This window comes from Eptatretus burgeri, chromosome 14 (genome assembly GCF_056783735.1).
Source record: "Eptatretus burgeri isolate ZD-2024b chromosome 14, Ebu_testis_v1, whole genome shotgun sequence".
Taxonomy (NCBI): Eukaryota; Metazoa; Chordata; class Myxini; order Myxiniformes; family Myxinidae; genus Eptatretus; species Eptatretus burgeri.
In genome coordinates, this window is record NC_140974.1 from 44,934,847 (window position 1) to 44,954,326 (window position 19,480).

The 19,480-nt window shown below is 45.1% G+C and overlaps 1 protein-coding gene across 4 annotated transcripts in view; it reads left to right on the plus strand.

Annotated features, from left to right (window-relative positions):
- The window catches only part of LOC147013069 (G protein-signaling modulator 2-like), a 115,798-nt gene that overhangs the window by 77,563 nt on the left and 18,755 nt on the right, over positions 1–19,480 (plus strand). For 3 of the 4 annotated variants that reach the window (XM_085854585.1, XM_085854587.1, XM_085854586.1), the window contains 3 exons: positions 5,760–5,954; positions 16,983–17,139; positions 17,790–18,022. In XM_085854585.1, the coding sequence (XP_085710711.1) occupies positions 5,760–5,954; positions 16,983–17,139; positions 17,790–18,022 (585 nt within the window). Of the gene's footprint in view, positions 1–5,759; positions 5,955–16,982; positions 17,140–17,789; positions 18,023–19,480 lie in introns of those variants that run through there. The other variant, XM_085854588.1, reaches the window with a different exon arrangement.

Below are 19,480 nucleotides of genomic sequence, written 5' to 3' on the forward strand. Positions count from 1 at the left end.
ATAAAGAGAATTATAATAAATAAGTAAATAAAAATTAGAAAGAAATGTGAAAAGAACAAAGATGGTCGGGAAGAACCTGGACAGATGTATTTCAACAGTTGCTTCCCAGGCTCAAACGCAGCAACGAGCACAAGCAACCAGAGGTCCATCAGTGGAGAAACACAGTCCACACAGCATCAGGATATGGTACAAGCATAATGAAACAGAAGAACAAGAAGGAACCCGAAGAAGAAAAGAGCAAATATGGAGTCATCAGGAGGAACTTGGATAGCATTCGGGTTTCAGCCGTGACTCCACAACGCTCAAACCCATCCAGGCACAGCCAAGTGAGCTTAACCGAAAATTTTCTGCAATAATAAACGTCTCCTGAGAGAAATAGATAATGAAAAAGAATAGATGGTAAAAGAAATGAAGAAAAAACAAGAATTAGAATGAATAAAGACAATTATCTGTACTAATATTGGGTGGTCGCTCGACTACCGTGATTCTCAGGTTTTCCGTCTGTCTGTATGTATGTAATGGACAGCTCTGGAGGCCAGAGGAGTCAACCGATTTTGATGAAACTTGACTGGTAGGTTCATATCAGGATCTAGTTGTATGCTTTTGAGCACCGTTGCTATGGACGCCACCGTTGCCTTGCAACGGGACTGACATTTTTGAAAAAATCCGAAAAATATTTTTATATATATATTTTTTCGAAAATCAAAAATCGGCTTCCGCGCTTTTATGTGCACTATAATCAACCTCTTTGTCAAAAAATTTCAGCCCGATCCGTCAAAATATGACTAGTATGCAATTATATAGCAACCACCCATGTTGCCTACCAGCTTGTAAGGGTGGGTGTGTGTGTGTGTGTGTGTGTGTGTGTGTGTGTGTGTGTGTGTGTGTGTGTGTGTGTGTGTGTGTGTGTGTGTCCTCAATATCTCCAAAACCATAAAACCAGGCAGCCTGAAATGTTGCATGCAAACTAAGAAAACGCCAAGGAAGTGCAAAAGTGAAAATTGGGTATTTGGGTTAATTAAAACACCCTTTTGAAGATAATTAACCGCCTTATTAATTATATCCTTCATCAAGCAATTCTTGGCCAGCTCGCTTCTCTGGGGTCTTGAGGAATTTCCTGGGTAACCTCACTGGGGTCTGAAGCCGCCATGTTTTTTTTTGGCCTGCTCAACCATGCCTTGACGAGGAACAGGCCGCAACGATTTCTTCATGATAAAGTTGTTTTTTTTAACTTTCCTCACTCATATTATCAAATGCCTGTTTATCATAGCTTCAAATCACTGGGTACATTGCAATGCTTATAAACACCCGGAGACTGCAGCGTTTGTGGCTTTATTTAATTTCAGCACATGCAATCACCACGAGTATCTCTTAAACTTAGAAGAATTACAAAATTTAAGCTCCAGAATCGAACTTGAAAGCAGTTCCGACTCCTAGAAAAGTGTCCATTTGTCCAATTCGGACATATTTGACATTTCGGGCATCTCCGGGAGGTGTCTGTTTAATGTTGCTATCCTCCCAGGGTGGGCTCAAAGTATCCACCTTCATTTCGGTAAGGGGTCGGTAAGATTCGCGGACCAAGCTGTGAAGTTTTTGGTTCTCAAAGTTTCGTGCCCAAGGGCTCTCTTCAGGATCGTTACTGAGCCCATGACGGCTTCCAACTGTAGTTTTAGTAGTAATATCCCCAGGGATGGTTTTTAGTATCTCTGTGAGGTTCTTTGTCATCACTGGTACAACTTTGGCATTCTTCAGCTTCCAGGATTTTTTCACTTCATTCTTGAGGTCTTGGTATTTGGTCATTTTCTTGATTTCTGCATCATTAGTCCAAAATCACTGGTATTAACACCTCAATTAGCAATTGAAAATACAATTTTCTTTATTCATTCTAATTCTTGTTTTTTTCTTCTCAATTAGCAATGGTATTAACACCTCTTCTCTGTTTGTTTTTGTACCCAAGTATGATATCTGGTCGCAATACTTTGTTTTTGATGTTCATGCCCGACGGGATCATTAGGTCGTACGTGAGCGGTACTTCAATGTTTTCAGTGATTGCTTTTGGTCCATTTTCCCACAAATTTTCTGGAACTGGAATATCAAAGTTTTTGCAGATGTGCCAATGGATTACTTTGCAAACTCTGTTGTGTTGTTGTGTGTCCAGCTGTTCTGTTCTTTTTTTGTGTGTGTTCAGTCATTAAGTGTCACATATCATTCTCTTTGCCAACCCCACCTCCACCCCTCACCTGTCTCTTTTTTTTTTTCCTCCTCACCCCACCCTTCTCTCTCACTCTCTGTTCCTTCCTCGCTGCCCCCTCCTAATAAACTACAGCACTTTCCTCCACGTCTCTATCGCTCTCTTGCAGTCTCTCCCTCCCCCTCTCCCCCCTCGCACCCTCTTCCCCTCGCACCCCTCCCTCTCTCTATTGCACCTCTCCCTCTCCCTCTCCCTCTCCCTCTCCCCCTCCCTCTCCCTCTCCCTCTCCCTCTCCCTCTCCCTCTCCCTCTCCCTCTCCCTCTCCCTCTCCCTCTCTCTCTCTTGCACCCTCCCTCTCACAGTGAATAGCCACGTTTAGTGAGGTGTCACTCTCCCCACCTTCCCCCTTTCTCGCTCTCCTCTCCGCCTCCTTCATTCTCTCTGCCTCCACTCCTGCTCTCACCCTACACCTGCCTCCTCTCTCTCTCCCTCCCTCCCCCCGCCCCTTTCCTGTCACCGTCAGCGAAGGGACAGATTGTATTTCCCAGTAAATAAATATAGAAATATTTTATTTGATTCTATTTCAATTTAACATAAAAATTAGAAAGAAATGTGAAAGGAACAAAGATGTCGGGAAGAACCCGGGCAGATAGATTTCAACAGTTACTTCCCAGGCTCAGCAACAGGCACAAGATACCAGATGCCCATCAGCAGGGAAGCAAAGTCCACACAGCATCAGGATATGGTACAAACATAATGAAATGGAAGACCAAGAAGAAACCCGAAGAAGTAAAGAGCAAAGATGGAGTCAATAGGAGGAACCTGGATTGTATTCGGGTTTCAGCCGCTACTCCACAACCCTCATACCCATCCAGGCGCAGCCAAGTGAGCCTTACAAAAAAAAAATCTGCAATAATTCACTTCTCCTTTGAGAGATAGATTACATTATGTAACAAAAAAAAAAGTTTGTTTGAGTGAATTTTTTGGTTGTTTATCTTTTATTAGGTCGTATGAATGAAGAAAAAGCATATATTTTATGTCGCTAATCATTATTAAGGAAATGACACCGATTTTTTTTGAAAAATAACAAAAAATTGTATATTTACATAAGAAAATTGCAGAAAAATGTATTTGAACATTAATGAAACTATACAACAGCGTTGAAACATACAGGGATATGCTAATCAGAAGTAAAACATAGCATACTGTTGATCGTTTTGTGATTTAGAAAATATTTTGAATTTATTTTGAAAAAAATATGATTTTTTTCAAGTAGGTTATTCAAGTATGATTTATATGATTCATTCAAGTAGTCATTTGATATATGTTACATTTTGTTTCCGTTCTTTCCCTTCAACTCGTCTTATTATATTTGTTCTTTTATTAAAAGATATTGTCTCATGATGGCTTCTGCTCGAGGTTCCTGCAAGCATGATCCTGATAACTTCCGCGATGTCTGCGGAGTCTTTCTGAATGTCAAGTCAGTCAAGTACGCCATCATTGAAGGGAACCTCTTCTGTTCGGCTTACAAGGCGTACTTTGGAGTTCAATTAGGGGACCAGGACAAGAGTTTGGCGCCACACGTGGTTTGCGGAAGCTGTCGGTCCACTCTGGAGTCGTGGTACAGAGGGGACAAACGAAAACTGAAGTTTGGCGTGCCAAGAATCTGGCAGGAACCAACAGATCACTCAAACAGCTGCTACTTTTGTATGGTGGTAGTGACGTGTCACCGCAGGGGAAAGAAGACGGATGTGTTCGACCACCCCGATCTGCCATCATCTCTTCGTCCGGTGATGCATTGTGAGGAGATTCCAGTTCCCAACCCTCCTCCGGTGATCACGAAAGATGCTTGCACAAGTTCCAGCAGTGAAACAGAAGATGCCCACGACGATGTCTTTGTTGCAGATGATACCCCGGCTATTCCGCATTTCCCTAACCAAGCGGAGCTCAATGATCTTATCAGGGACCTCGGACTCACCAAATCAAAAGCAGAATTACTGACATCCAGGTTGAAACAGTGGAAGTTGTTGGACGAGAACTGTCGGGTAACAAAACGGAGACAACGTCATGACATATTCTCTCAGTATTTCACACTGGATGAGAAAGTGTGTTATTGTCACGACATCAACGGCTTGTTTGAAGAAATTGAATTCTTGTATGATCCCAGCAACTGGCGACTGTTCGTGGACAGCTCAACTAGAAGCTTGAAGGCGGTGCTGTTGCACAATGGTAACAAGTACCCAAGCATCCCTATCACCCACTCTGTTCAGCTAAAGGAAGGCTATGAGAATGTGAAGCACCTGCTGCGCCTGGTGAAGTACGAAGAGCATGATTGGGAAGTGATTGGAGACTTTAAGATGATTGGCTTTTTGACAGGTTTAAAAGGCGGCTTCACAAAACATCCCTGTTTCCTCTGCTACTGGGATAGCCGAGCTACAGCGAGACATTATGAAACGAAGGAATGGCCATCAAGAACGGGCTTTGTCATTGGCGAGAAGAACGTGAAGTGGCAACCGCTGGTTGAGCAGGAGAAGATCTTGATGCCACCCTTCCACATCAAGCTGGGGCTCATAAAGCAATTTGTGAAGGCACTAGATCATGAGTCCGCTGCCTTCAAGCATTTGGAAGTGGTATTTCTGAAGTTGTCGGAGGCAAAAATAAAGGCAGGGGTGTTCGTTGGACCGTAAATTAAAAAGCTAATGAAGGACCCAGAGTTCTCCGGAAAGTTGTTGGCACCGGAGAAACGTGCCTGGCACAGCTTCGTTGTGGTTGTTCAGGGCTTCTTGGGTAACAACAAGGAAGAAAACTACTGCGAATTGGTCGACAATCTTCTCAAGTCCTACAGGGAGATGGGTTGCAGAATGTCCCTGAAATTGCACACGATGCATTCCCATTTGGATTTTTTTAAATCCAATATGGGAGACTACTCCGAAGAGCATGGTGAGCGCTTCCACCAAGATGTGATGGAATTTGAGAAGCGCTACCAGGGCCAGTATAATGAGCGTATGATGGGCGACTACGTCTGGGGTTTGGTCCGAGAAACCCAGCCTCTTCACCGAAGAAAGAGCAGAAAATCTGTGTGTTTTCAATAAACAGTCTTATCGAAGATGTAGTATGCTATATTTTACTTCTGATTAGCATATCCCTGTATGTTTCAACGCTGTTGTATAGTTTCATTTATGTTCAAAGACATTTTTCTGCAATTTTCTTATGTAAATATACAATTTTTTGTTATTTTTCAAAAAATATATGTCATTTCCTTAATAACGATTCGCGACATGAAAGATATGAATTTTCTTCATTCTTACAACCTAATAAAAGACAAACAACCAAAAAATTCACTCAAACAAAATCTTTGTTACATTGTGAATTATGAAAGGGATTCAGGTGGAAATTGTTATAAAAATATTTTTCATCAACAAACTGGAACTGTGTGGATTAATTTACTTCAACATGTGAGAAGAATGAATGTTCCTGCTATTCTTTCCCTCCCTCCCCTTTTGATTCATTGTTACGACCCAATGTCATCTTTCCCCCCTTCCCACCCCCCCCCACTCCCCTCTTGTAGAAAAGCAATGGTGCTCAGGATGCACTGCCAGGACGTTCAAAGCCACTTGGTTCAAGGACCGGCGCTCGCTCTTTGCTCCCCGCCCGGTTCCGCAACAGGAAAGGCCGGGTAACTGGTGGAGTCCTGGATGATTGTGGCGGCTCTGTGACATGCACGCCAGTTGGTGGAGTTGGGACCTTGTGTAATCCTCCTAAGGTGAGAAAGAGGGACACAAAACCTCACCTTGAAATTGACTTGTGTGCTTTAGCATTTAATGGATTAGGTAGAGGGATTTTAGGATAGATTTTAGAGTATGGAAAAAGGGATTCTTGGATTTTGAAGACAAGGACAGACTTTGAGTGTGTAGTGGGGATGTAGCTTAGCTACGTAGTGTTAAAAGGATGTGCTACTAGTTTAAGGGATGACGAGGGAGCACAAGTTAGTTGAGGGATTTAGTGAAGAAGAATGGCAGAGTTCAGCGATGGAATGAAATGAATGGAAACATGTTGAGTGAGTGAGGGCCAGCAGGCCTGAGTGTATGGAGCGAATGTGGTATGCATGGTGCGATGAGTGATTGGGGGGAGGAGTAATTCCCACCCAAGGGACCCCGGGGTCAGAGTAATGTGAGTTAGTGGGTTAGTCAAATTGACAAAATGGAGGTCGTTTTGCTGTTGGTGGGAAGGTAGGCTCGAACCCCGTTTGGAGGGGTGCAGGAGTCCTGTTGACGGGCTGGGAGCATGGCTGCGAATGGTGAGTATCGCTTAGTGGGCACCCTGGGCACTGGGCTAGTCGGCCGCGGTAGGCCAAGGGTCCAAGAGGGGCCGGGATAGCATAGTGGGCCCGCATGATGCGGGGCCCATAGTGCCAATAGCCACGTGGGCAGTGTCGTTGGCATGGGCACCCGGGGAAAGGGGCCCTTGGTGCCAGCCTGCCACGTGAGCACTGAGGGGGAGTAGCCAGGGAGGGCACTCCCCAAATCTTAGGGAGCTGGTAGGATCGGAGACAGTCGCAGGGCCCGGGGGTGCCATAGTTGGAGAATCGGCAGAGGGTAGTTCCTGCCAAGGGAGCCACGCGTCCCAGCCATGAGACCGTGCGAGGGCACGAGGGAAAATTGGAGGGCAAGGCCCAAATTTGAGAGGACACCAACACAGGCGACGGGAATCTTGGTTGGTAGAACCAATAGCTTAAGCGACAGGCGCTTTTGGAAAGCCCCGGGGTAGTTTAAGGTTTATGAATATTAGGGTAGTTAGGGAGATGTACCCCTCTGCACCATCCATCCCTTCGCTCTCGTTGTGGGCCGCTGGACCCACTTTGGGTTAGATCGCTGAGATCTGAGGAGGCTATTCTGAGGCTTGATTGGGCCTCAAGACAGGATGCTAGCTCCCCCTTATTCCCCTCTAGGAAGGGAACATAGGGGTTGGGAGTAGGCTAGGTTACAGAATAGGTTAGCCGAACAGAGACAATAAAGGGGGTTAGGGAGATGAATTAAAAAGGCAAATAAAATAAAATAAAAATAAGATGGGGCTAAATTTGATTTTTGCAAACGAAGGGAGTGGGTATGGACAGAGATAGGCAAAGACAAGAGGTTGGGAGGGAGACAGTCGGGTAGGTCCGAGCCTGTCTTCAGACCAGCCAGCACCACCGCACTCCCTCCACAAACCTCCAGAACGAGACAAGAGGCCGGCCAGCTTCACATGCCGGCCTGTTTTTGCTACAGCGGCCTGTTCCGGCCTGGCCTTGCCATGCCTTGTATGCCTGCCTCTGCCTTGACCCCATGCCTGCTAGCCCTTGCGTTTGCATTTGCACCATTCCATCCATTACCATATGCGCCAGGATCATCGTGCAAGTTGCGGGTGTGGTGTATTGGCATGGGGCGCTTGGGGGTGTGGAGGAGTTGTGATAATAGTCACGTGTCTGCAATGCACATATCCGTTCGCGCCCGCTAGAGGCTCTCAGTAGTGTGCATCCGGGAACGCAATAAACAGAGTTACGACTACCCTCTCGACTCTCCGTATCTCACTGCACCTCGGACATTACAGCGGGGACTAGCCGCTGACCATTGTGTTTGCTTGCGTCGGTAACATCCACTGTTTTGCAAAGACTGCCATGCAGGCAGCCACATCACGGGGACTGCATCGAGCAGCCCGTGCACCGTGTTTTGCATCCATCCATCCATCCATCCATCTGCACACGGGGACTGCATTGATGCAGCCCGTGCACCATTCATTTTTGTGTTTGCTTGCGTCGGTGCCCATTCAGTGTTCTGCAGGGACTGCCCTGCAGGCAGCCGTACACGGAGACTGCATTGAGTAGCCCGTGCACCATGTTTTGCATCCATCCATCCATCTGCACATGGGGATTGCATTGGTGCAGCCCGTGCACCGTTTGTGTTCATACCTGCATTTGTTTCATGAGCCAGAGACTGCATTTGGGCAGCCTGGCTCCCTGCTTCAAGAATGACCTGTGGGATGGCATATGGCATGCTGGGTTGGGGTGAGTTGCCTCCAGCAGCTGAAGACATGAAATAGGTTTTGTGACAGACAACGGGGCCTTTTGAACAGGCCCCGAAAACATCCGACCTTCAGCTGCGGGGGCGCTCACCCTAAAACTATGACTAACTTTGCCATGCCCTTTTCCCCACAGAGTCCATCAGTCCTGGGCCATGGTTTAGTGTAAAATTTATAAGGTTAGGTTAAGTTAAGGGTAAATTGTACATTAGTTTGCTCCCCCTGCATGTTTGTCGTAGCGCCGGCAATTTTAGTTAAGTCGTCTGTACGAGTGAGTTTATTCAGTGAGTTACTCAGCCCGTAGGTTATTTACTTTTGGGACACGGATACACCAATTGTCGTACTCAGGGATCCAAAGGTAAATCTTACTTGGGGAAACTTACACATGAAGGCACACAAAAATTTGACGACTCGGGACGAGTCTGTAAAAAGGGGAGTGGGTAGTGTTACGGTTGTGGAAATTCACAGAACACCATTCAGGTTCCCCGAAGATCAGTTATGTCGATAAGTGTGTGTCCAGATCGATTTCCCCACCGATGTCTAACGGGAATTATTCATGTGCCGGGCTGTGCATCTTTGAGTTAGCCGTTATTCTTTTCTATCGTTCTTTTAAAACGAACAACATTCCGCCAGCATCATCTCCACAAACAACGCCATCTTTACGCCATCTTTCCGCCAGCATCATCTCCACAAACAACGCCATCTTTCCGCCAGCATCATCTCCACAAACGACGACAAAGACAATAACAACTACCAGAGCATCCATCGACCACGTTCGCCTTTGATCGGGGCGGTTCCCACCAAAATGAGGGTTCAAAGGTGAAGTAAAGGAGGGCGCTGATTTGGGGTGGAAAAAGCCCACTGCGGCCCCTCCCCTTGGGGGCGAGCTCCCGGAGCGATAAAAGGAGGCGCGGGTCAACGCCGAGTGAGATGTTGGCGGTTGTGAGAGAATTGGGGAGGACATCGGTGTGGAGAGCGGGAGCAGTTGGTTGGAGTTGGTCGAGTCGGAGCCGGAGAGGAGTCGCCAGCCGGTTCGCCGTTTGGGGCACTGTTTGAAGGCGTTGTTGGAGTCGAGACGAGTTCGGGCAGAGACACCGAGGGTCGCCAAACAAGGGCCCAGCGAGTCACCACGAGGGTGGCAGGTAACCTGCACGGTCTCGCTGAGCTCCTTCGGTCTCCACAGCTCCGTGGAACATTAAAGGCCTACGGGCCCTGTTCGCCTTCTCTTTTTCTTTCCTGGGATTTTTGCATGGAAGTCTGTGGGGCATTGTCCGCTAAGTAGAATTGTTAAGTGCCTGTACATTATGTAATAAATAGACAACGGCTGTAGGTTTTTCTTGCTCGTGTCTTGTCCCTTACCCCCATTGCTTGCATACGTATATGTGCATACGTGTAAAATAAATGTCATTGTTTGAATGTACACCTGCTCGTTGCATCCCTTCCTCCATTAAGCTGCCGTAATTGCGTTCGGAATAATAGCTGGCTTTTAACAGTCGATAAGATAATCGAGTCCGACGGGGCTTGTTGATAATAAACCGCTCGGCAATCGCAAACGGCGCGAGCTGCGTAAAGCGGCTCGTGTCCGTACGGGTCCTGTCGAGGTGTAAATCCCCGACATTTGTGTCTGCGCGAATACTTAGGTAAATCGACAATTCGGCGATCAACCCTGTCGCACATGGACAGAAGAGTTGGCTGATGTACGGTGTTGTTAAAAACACACCCGTATCTGGATTTCGGCGTTGATCCGAAAGCTGCGACTCGGATTTCCACGGTCGTTGGGCGCGTGCGGCCGCAAATTAGCTAAAAGCGGTCGCCCGCACACCGGCGCGGTGAGAACCACAGCTATATATATATATATATATATATATATATATATATATATATATATATATATATATATATATATATATATATATATATATATATATATATATATATATATATATATATATATTGTTGCTGATTCGCGCCCGCCGGCGTGCTGACGGCCACGTAACTCGTATCGCGGCACGTCGCCCACCGGACGGACAATCCAGTCGTGACCCTCTCGGACTAACGCCGGGAACCAGTCACGGGTGGACCTTTCGGTCTCACCGCGATCGAGCCAATCAGCCCCCGCGTGGGATAGGGTTGCTCGCCAATTTCGACCTACCTAAGTACCCACGCGGAGGGTAGACCGGGCGATCGCACCTCGCCGCAGGTCGACTTCGGACACGGGCCACTTAAGCGACCCGTTCCGTACTATCAGAATAACCGAGCGGTGTTATCGTCAACCTCGACGGTTCGATCAATTATCGGGCGTATTCAGCCCACTACCAACCCTTTACGTGAAGCAAGATGGGGATTCAATAGAGGAAAAGACGAAGCGAAGCGGGAAACAGTTCAACACAAAGCACATTTATTCGCGGCACACGGGAGCACACATATACAATTCCACCAAATGCACACAGAAAAGACACAATGTAATTTACACAAAAAGCAAATGTAAAAGCGAAAACACAATGCAGATCTACTACCGACTACCGAGCACACGGCAACACTTATACAATTCTACTTCACAGACGGCGCCGACAACACATACCCAAAACCAAGGAAAAGAATACCCTCAAGGATGAGGCGGGCCTGAGGCCGAGACCGGGTCGCGCCTACCCGTCTGGTGACGAGACGCGGAGCGGCGATGGCGCCTCAACTCCGCGGGCCTCCGGACAGTGTCTGGTAGGGGGTGGGAAAGGGGCCCCCTTGGTCGCACTATCTCAGCGCGGGGGGAAACAGGAGGGGGTTGCTGATGCTCGGGGTATAGAGGATTTTTATTGCCCCGCAACGAGCGTCTCCACCTCGGCCAGGTCGCGCTGTCGGCCTCCCTGGGGTGCAGCTCCCGACGCGAGCACCCCCTCGTCTGGTGTCGCTGCCTTTCCACAGCTCCGTCCCCTCCGTTCCGACTCCAACGCACACGACGACCAGCTCCTTCTTGCCAACTCCACCGCCCGCGAAGTCTTGACTCTCTGTTTCCGACTCTCCTACTCTCCTACTCTCCGCCTCTGGACTCCCCTACTCTCCGCCTCTCGACTCTCTGGACTGACGAACACGGTCCTTTTATCAGCCCCGTAGCTTCGCCCTCTCATCTTTGACCCCCTCCCTTCGACCTTTCACCTCGCTCCCCATTGGCCCGAGAAAAAGTGGGCGTGAAGGCTTTTTGATCCATAAATTTGCATATATCGATCGCCCTGGGGGCGGGGCCAATTCGCCCCTCGCTCACCGATTGGACGGCAAAAAGTGGGCGTGTGTCGTTTTTGATCCGTTTTTGAAGCACAAAATCCGTGATTTTGTACACGCTGTTCGGCGCGCGCCCTGCACGAGTCCAACACCGGTACCCACAGCGGGGCAAGAACGGTGGCGATGCGACGGTTGCGAGGTGTGACGGGAAGGTCGTGGCGGTTGTGGTGAAGCGGCGTTGTGGTTGGTGGTTGATGTTGTGGTTGTGGTGGTAATCATGGCGGTTGGTCCAAAATAAAGATAGCAAAAGAAAAACGGCTATCCTGAAGAGTCGCAGCACGCATAAATGACATGTATTCCCACTAGACAACGGGTTTGGGCCTAACTACACATGTACTTACCGAGATACCTCACCTAAGGGACCTGAATGGTGGTTTGCGAATTTGGTAACCACAACAATATATATATATATATATATATATATATATATATATATATATATATATATATATATATATATATATATATATATATATATATATATATATATATATATCTATATATATATCTATATATACACACATCTCTTCTTCTTTCGGCTGCTCCCGTTAGGGGTCGCCACAGCGGATCATCCGTATGATCCGCATAGTGATTTGGCACAGGTTTTACGCCGGATGCCCTTCCTGACGCAACCCTGGTCGCCTCTTACGACACACAGGGATATGGTACACCTATTCTAACTGGGGCATACACCGGGACCAGTACACTGGTACTCATTTTGCCGACCTCGGAAGGATGACAGGCTGAGTCAACCTCCTGGTGTGTCTTAATTCAAGCGGCCAACGGGGCTTGAACTCAGGACCCTGGGATCCCAAGCCACCACCCTAACCACTAAGCCAACACCAGGCTTGGATGACTAAATATATATATATATATATATATATATATATATATATATATATATATATATATATATATATATATATATATATATATATATATATATATATATATATATATATATATATATATACATACATATTATACACTCGACGACCCGTGAACCTGTTGTGACAGCGGTTGATAAAAAAAAAAAATCATTTCAAAAAAAACAAAGAAAGAAAAAAAAAAACTCCAGCGAACTATACCACTCAGGTTGTTTGCACTGATCAAATACTCCCGAAGAGTACTTGACTGAATCGGGAATTGATTTTTTAATAATTTTTTTAGTTGCCCAATTTGAACGAAACTTGATACTGCGCGTCAATGTGAAAAAAAAAACGGAGAAAATAAAGTCGAAGAAATTATTGTGCGTAATCTTCTAAACACAATTTGATTTATTTATGAACACGGAAGTGTTAGATCAAAATGGAGATGTTTATTTTATGCTTAAAAATAAATCGTTCTTTTCTACACTAAATGTTTGAGATTTTTTAATAAATAATTTCAAGAAAATAACAAAGATAGCTCCATCGAACTATACTGCTGAGGTTGTTTGCATTGATCAAATTCTCCTGAAGAGTACTTGACTAAATCGGGAATTGATTTTTTTCATAATTTTTTTGTTGCCCGATTTGAACAAAACTTGATACTGCACACCACAAGAGAATGGTGAGTTAGGTGGGCCAAAATTTTTTGTGCTATCATGTACCGTTTTGGCTGTATTTCGGGAACATACATACATACATACAAGAACAGAGTTTTAGTAATATATAGATATATATGTATATGTAATTATGGCCACGGTACCGAGTGTTATGAGGGGTTTGAAGAGCCAGACCTGGGGCCACCGCTCACAATTAACTTCATGATACGGTGGGTTGCTTCTGAACCACTAACGCCAATCAGTTAACCATGAGTTAGAGTCCACCATCTAATTTTGCCGTTTAACTATAGGTCACACGGCTTCCTGAACGGGGAGCGTGCCCTCAGCAAAGCAACAACCTTATCTTGATTCGATCTTAATTCGGGTGGCTAAGCATTTAATCGCTGGTGTGTGCCGACTATGACAGGTCAATTCGTTTGGCAATTACCTCCCAACCTATCTAGGTTCGGACAATGCTGGATCAATGGAAGGAAAGGACAAGCACAGACAGGTTGGAACGTCAACAAGGAAATTTATTAATAAGGAAAAATAAAATAAAAAGAAATTTTTATTTCCATGTGGTAAAAATTAGTAAATTCAAATCGATCAAAATAATCGCAAGCAAATAAAGAATTAATCAGGCATTGATAGAAAAAGAGACAAAGAGCAGATGCTTATCACTATGCCTTACTTGACAATTAAACACGAGGCCCAGGGTACCCAGCAGATCATTCGGGGGGAGAGAAAGCCAATCACGCTCACCAACTAGAAGTCGTCGTACGTCAAATAAGACGTCCTGAAATATGTGAGCGTGCCTTGTCAGTTTCCAGCAAACAGGCTTGAACGCCAGTCAACGCCACCCCCAAGAATGAGGTACGCCAAGAGCAGGTCTAGAGGAGAACTAGCATTAACGATCCAAGCGTCACCCACAGTCAGGAGCCACCAGGAGCCAGAACTGACGGACAGCTGTTATGAGCTGTGAGAAGCTGAGGCGCTGTGAGAAATTGTAAGGCTGCAAGGCCGTCACCAATTGTCGCTGGCTTTCCAACTGTCTGACTGGAACTGAGGAAACGACCGTCTGACTGGAACTGAATGAAAGGACCATCTGACTGGAACTGAATGAAACGACCGTCTGACTGGAACTGAATGAAACACTCGCAAAGCTGTCAGAACCGCAACCAGCTATCTCCAACTGAATGGAAAAAAAACGGTCCTCTCGTCCTCTTGAAAGGTGGCCCATATGGGAGGAGCCTCAAACAGACTCCAGCCAAATCCATACACCGGAACCCATAGGCACATTTTGCATCCCATAACAGCTGAAGCTGCATGATCTCTGAGCAGTAATGTCTGCCACACAAGCACATTACCTCTGCTTTACTGCCCAACAAAGCACGTATGCAGATCAGGCCATGGTGAACCATCAGGTGATTACATGGTCAAATCTACCACCCGCACAATCGATGGACTGCTGAAATAGGACCGTGCCTACCCATTTGCCAGGAAGCCAACTCGATCTTTATTTCGGTTTCCAGCACACAGAAACCTCCAACGAGATTATACTGCTGCGATAGGTTCCTTTTTCTGTTAAGACTTGCACCGAGCGAACCCTGAAGAATCCTATCATGTCTGTTGATGAGCTAGACGAATGGGCTAGATGCCAAAACTCTAATGGTCATGGACCTCCCCACGCCAGAATGACAATGTCAACGAACTGAACCCATTATTTTTTTCTATGATTTTCAGACATACACAAACATGCGTACATATAGAGAATTTCCTTGTAGGGGAATGAAGGATTTTATAGGAGTGGGGAGGGTAGCTTAAACTCTTGCCCATACTTTCTGAAGCAGCTATACCCAAATTTTGGGGTTTCTATGTGCTACGGTTCGGTTGTGAAAGAATAAAGTACATACACTTGAAATTATTCATAAGACTGGAACAGCATTCGGTAGTGTGCATACCTCTGCCAGGCTGAACAGTTTACGTTTTGTATTCCACTGATGGGCCAGATCTGGATCCGGACCTTAACCAAAATAGAATCGGCTTGTTCTTGTGACCTATCCAACTCATCCACCAAGTTTTGTCATCCATCCACAATGTTTTGAAATACCATGCTATGTATCATTTTCGGCCCCATCTGTCTATGGTGAAGAATGAGAAAGAATGTATTTCGCTTTCAGTGGACTCGTGTAAATGATGCATAGTATTCGAATACATTGGAACTCATTGCACCAGAAATGTTTCTGTTCCGGATCTGTGTACATGCCATCACAACCATCCTTGCAAGTCAGATTAGATTTCTGGGCTTTGTGCTGCTGTTTCATTCATTCATTGAGATATGATCGCCATTTTCTGAAAGGCTTTAATATAATTGACATTTGATTGGCGACATCGTAATGATGGTGAGATTTTCTCTCATTGCCAACAAATTTCTATCCATTGTGAGCTGTTTTTGAGCATGGCACATAGTGTGCAATATGCGCATCACCACACGATTCACTGGTTAATTCCTTGCACTGTGGTGTTTCCAAGGTGTGAGGAGGCTCTTTGCATGCAATTGATCTTGAGTGCTTCCCTGAAGATTCGGAACAATGTCCCCATCTTTTTTCTTCCCAGCTTTGTAATGGTGCTTACACTCTGACTGTTTGATTTGAGATCTGACTGAAATGGCCAGTGGGATGAGCTTTCCTGGGAACTTGTGGCAGGTATGCGAGCATCAAGGACAGAAAATCTCAGAGCGGGAGGGAAACGGAGGGAAGGGGCATAAATGTGACTTTGGAAAAGACGGTGACAAAGACTTCGCCGCTTTATGTGTAATTCCTCGCCTGGACTCCCATGGAGAAAGGCATTAGCGACTATGCCACTGGCAGCCACGCGTTTTATACAAGTGGAAGTCTGTTATCTCTCCCTTCCTTATTTTGAGACCCTTTGCTGCATCCTGCCTGGAATATTTGCTCCTTGCTCCTTGCTCATTACAGACTACGTGAAAACAATATTAAGGGCATCTGCCATGCCACGGCACCTGGTTTAGCAGCTTCGATGTTGTCTGGTAGGTGTCAGCTCTGTTCTTGTTGGCTAATGACACGGTGTCGAGGTTTGAATCTCGGGTATATTCTGTAGTTGCTCAGGAGCTGGCTTATTTGATGAGTTTTTATTTTTTATTTTTTGGAGTAATTGTATTGGTTTGGGTTTGTATTTTACCATGGCGTTTGCTGCATCACAATTTGCATTGTTTGATAAATGTGATGTTGAAGTTTGAAAGGGAGTTGGGCAGCGTGACCGTGTCAGGACAAACTGTGCATCACACTGATTGAGTTCACACAGCGTGTAGGGGTGCGAAGACACGCAGCAAAGCCAAGCAGGAGGGAATAAGGCGGGCTTGCATGTCGAGCGTGGAAATCATCACACTGTAGAGCATCCTCTGATGACATTAGGCAGGGGAAATCGAGTTCTCTCCTGTGTCGAGGCAAGTTATTTTATTTGCCATTTATATTGGTCCATCTCTGTGAATCGTTCGCAAAATTTGGTTGTAAATCGGTGCTCGCAAAGGTGCTGGGGTTTAAAGAGCATATGGACTTTATGTGGTGTTATATTTGTCTTGACATGGTGTAGGAATTATCAGTACCAAGGTAGTATGGCATCCTCTTTGCAATGTGCTGACATTTGTTGCCAAAACCATCTGGAATGGCCTTTACTCCCCTCTTAAGTGTGCAAATGCTTGCTGGCCATGTTACAGGCAGCACCCTATTTATGTGGAATTTGCATTCTTAAAATTGTGATTGAATATGCATGATTGCCATAACCTGAATTATTCTGTTGTGCTTCATTGATGTAATTACCACATTTTTAAATCTGCAGAGGCAGAATTTTAACGTAGCTCCAGTTTTTGCAAGCTTTCATTGTAACGCGCCTCTTATTCCGCACTTTATCATTCCACAGTGCCTTGGTCCAGATTCCATGGATGACGATGGCTTCTTTGACTTGCTGAGCCGCTTCCAGGGCAATCGGATGGACGATCAGAGATGTGAGCTTCCCATGAGCTCCACATGCAGAAATTCCACGCTTCATCCTGGCTCTCCGAGCCGGTGTCGTGTAGGTGTGTTTGCTTAACCCACTCGTCATTAACGATCAAGTAATCTTGCTTGGATTTGATAAATAACTGCATATTGTTTATGAATAATGGTAGTCCGTATTTTTCAGTTTCATCTCGTGATGAAGTTACTGCTCGTATCTAAATCTCTAGTCATGAGCTAAAATCATAACCATACGATTCCCCGTCTTTGTTGTTTTCTCCTTTTTATTCCAAGTCAGGGCTCAGACATCAGAACAAAATCTTTACATATCAAAGCATTCAAAGTTGACAAGTTCTTGTTTTGTACTTTTTGTTATTCTCCAAAATGTGGCCTTTTCTTTTCGGCAAGCTTTTCTTCTCAAAACAGCTCCATTGTTTGTTGAAAGCATGTCAGATGCCCACGCCCCCAGCCAGTTTTACTACCTCCAAGGCCAAGTTGCGGCCAGTTTTCATTGCCGCATTGTTCGGACATTTGGTAATTTAAAACGATGTTGGTAATTCGGTCTGCCAAGGAATAAATGTTTTCTTCTTGCCAAACAGGTAGTTCAATGTTTCACAATTTTTATACCTTTCACACATGATGATCTTGAATTTAAGTCGACTAAATAGCATGTAATTCTCCTTCATTGCATCCAAAAAGTGGTTGATGTCACAAGACTCCCGTCTCCATACAGGTAACCAGCAATTAATCACATCGCCACAAACAGAAGACTTTTTGGAGCTGCTCGCGAGTTCCCAATCAAGACGCATTGACGATCAGCGTGCTGCCATGGGAGATCTCCCAGGTCTACGCAGGATAAGAAGTGCTGCTGGTTCGGAGACGCAGGAAACAGAAAGTGGTCCAGATGCCCACTCTGGGATGGGAGATCAAGATGATGACTTTTTTGACATGGTCATTCGATGCCAGGTGTGTGCGCATTTATACAATTCTTGAGACATGCGGAAATGATTGGTTGGGGTGAATCACTTTGGAAAGCTTTGTGTTACTGATAGCTATAGTTTTGGCAAAGTGAATTGTGGCAAGTGAGCAGTTCAATGTTGCTTTACACTTTGCAACTAATTTGAGTGCTCGGTTAATGGTAAAAGTAGTCTTGAACTTGCTTGCTGAAAAAACAGGAGGGGTGAACCATTCCCCCATGTGTTTTTATGCCTCCGCTGCTGAAGTCGCCGGAGGCATTATGTTTTCGTGTTGTCCGTCTGTCCATACATACGTACGTCCGTCTATGCTAATGTTCTGTTTTTTTTCTGCAACCGCTTATCCGATGGACACAAAATTTTCACCATAGGTGTGACTACTTATGTGGAATGTTTTATTGATAATTATGATATCATCGGTCACGTGGTGTGGCAGCCATGTTGGAAAAAAGGAAAAAAACTTTGGACCTCTGGATCTGAAACTGCACCAAGGAAAAAAAATTAAAACTTAGTACACAGCAACTATTCCTCATGTGGATAGACTTTTGCACAGCAGTGTATGTGTGGAACTTACTGGTTATTTCACGTACGATGTACAGGCATGACAGGTTGATGGACTTGGGTTCGAGACGAGCATCCAATGTAAATCTGGATTATAATATACCTGCGGAAATGAGACGCAGAAAGTAGAAAAGGCAGTGTTCGTGAACGATTCAAGGGGAGGATATTTAACCTTGCATTACCGGCTATCTGAGGAATATTATGGATGACTTGAAAGAATGTTTAAATTTAATATGTGAATGTCATGACAGTTGTTTGATGTGCTTTTCGGAGACGTGGTTTAAAATCTGACATTGTGCTTCTCATTTCAGCCGTATTGATGGTTTTACCTGTGTACATTTCAATAGAACTTCAAACTCTGGGAAGAACTGGTGATGGTGCTTGTATGTACGTGAATCAATGCTAGTGTTCTAACATCAGTATCAAGTATCCATACTGCTCTCCAGACATAGAGATGCTCACAGTTGTTCTCTGCCCCTTTTTACTTGCTAAGGGAATTCACAGTTATTTGTTCTGGTCGTGTATATCAATTCATCTGCTGACGTGAATGCTGCTGCTATAAAATTATAGATAATTCAAGACTTGGAAACTGGCTCTCCATAGACTGTGAAGTTAATCATAAGAGACTATAATCAATGTGAGTTAACCCACCCACTTCCTCACTACCATCAGTTTGTGAATGTGCTCACATGGGATAATTGGATTCTCATTAAATGCTATGAAAGTATTCCAGGAGCTTTTAAAGCCATCGTGAAAGTGGGACAGTGTTTCTGATCACAACATGTTTTCAGTTATTATCGAAATATGGTCAAAGATTAAAACGATTAAGCCAAATCAATAATTAGGAGGACATTTGATTCGTCGGAGGATAATACTGAAATATTGATGG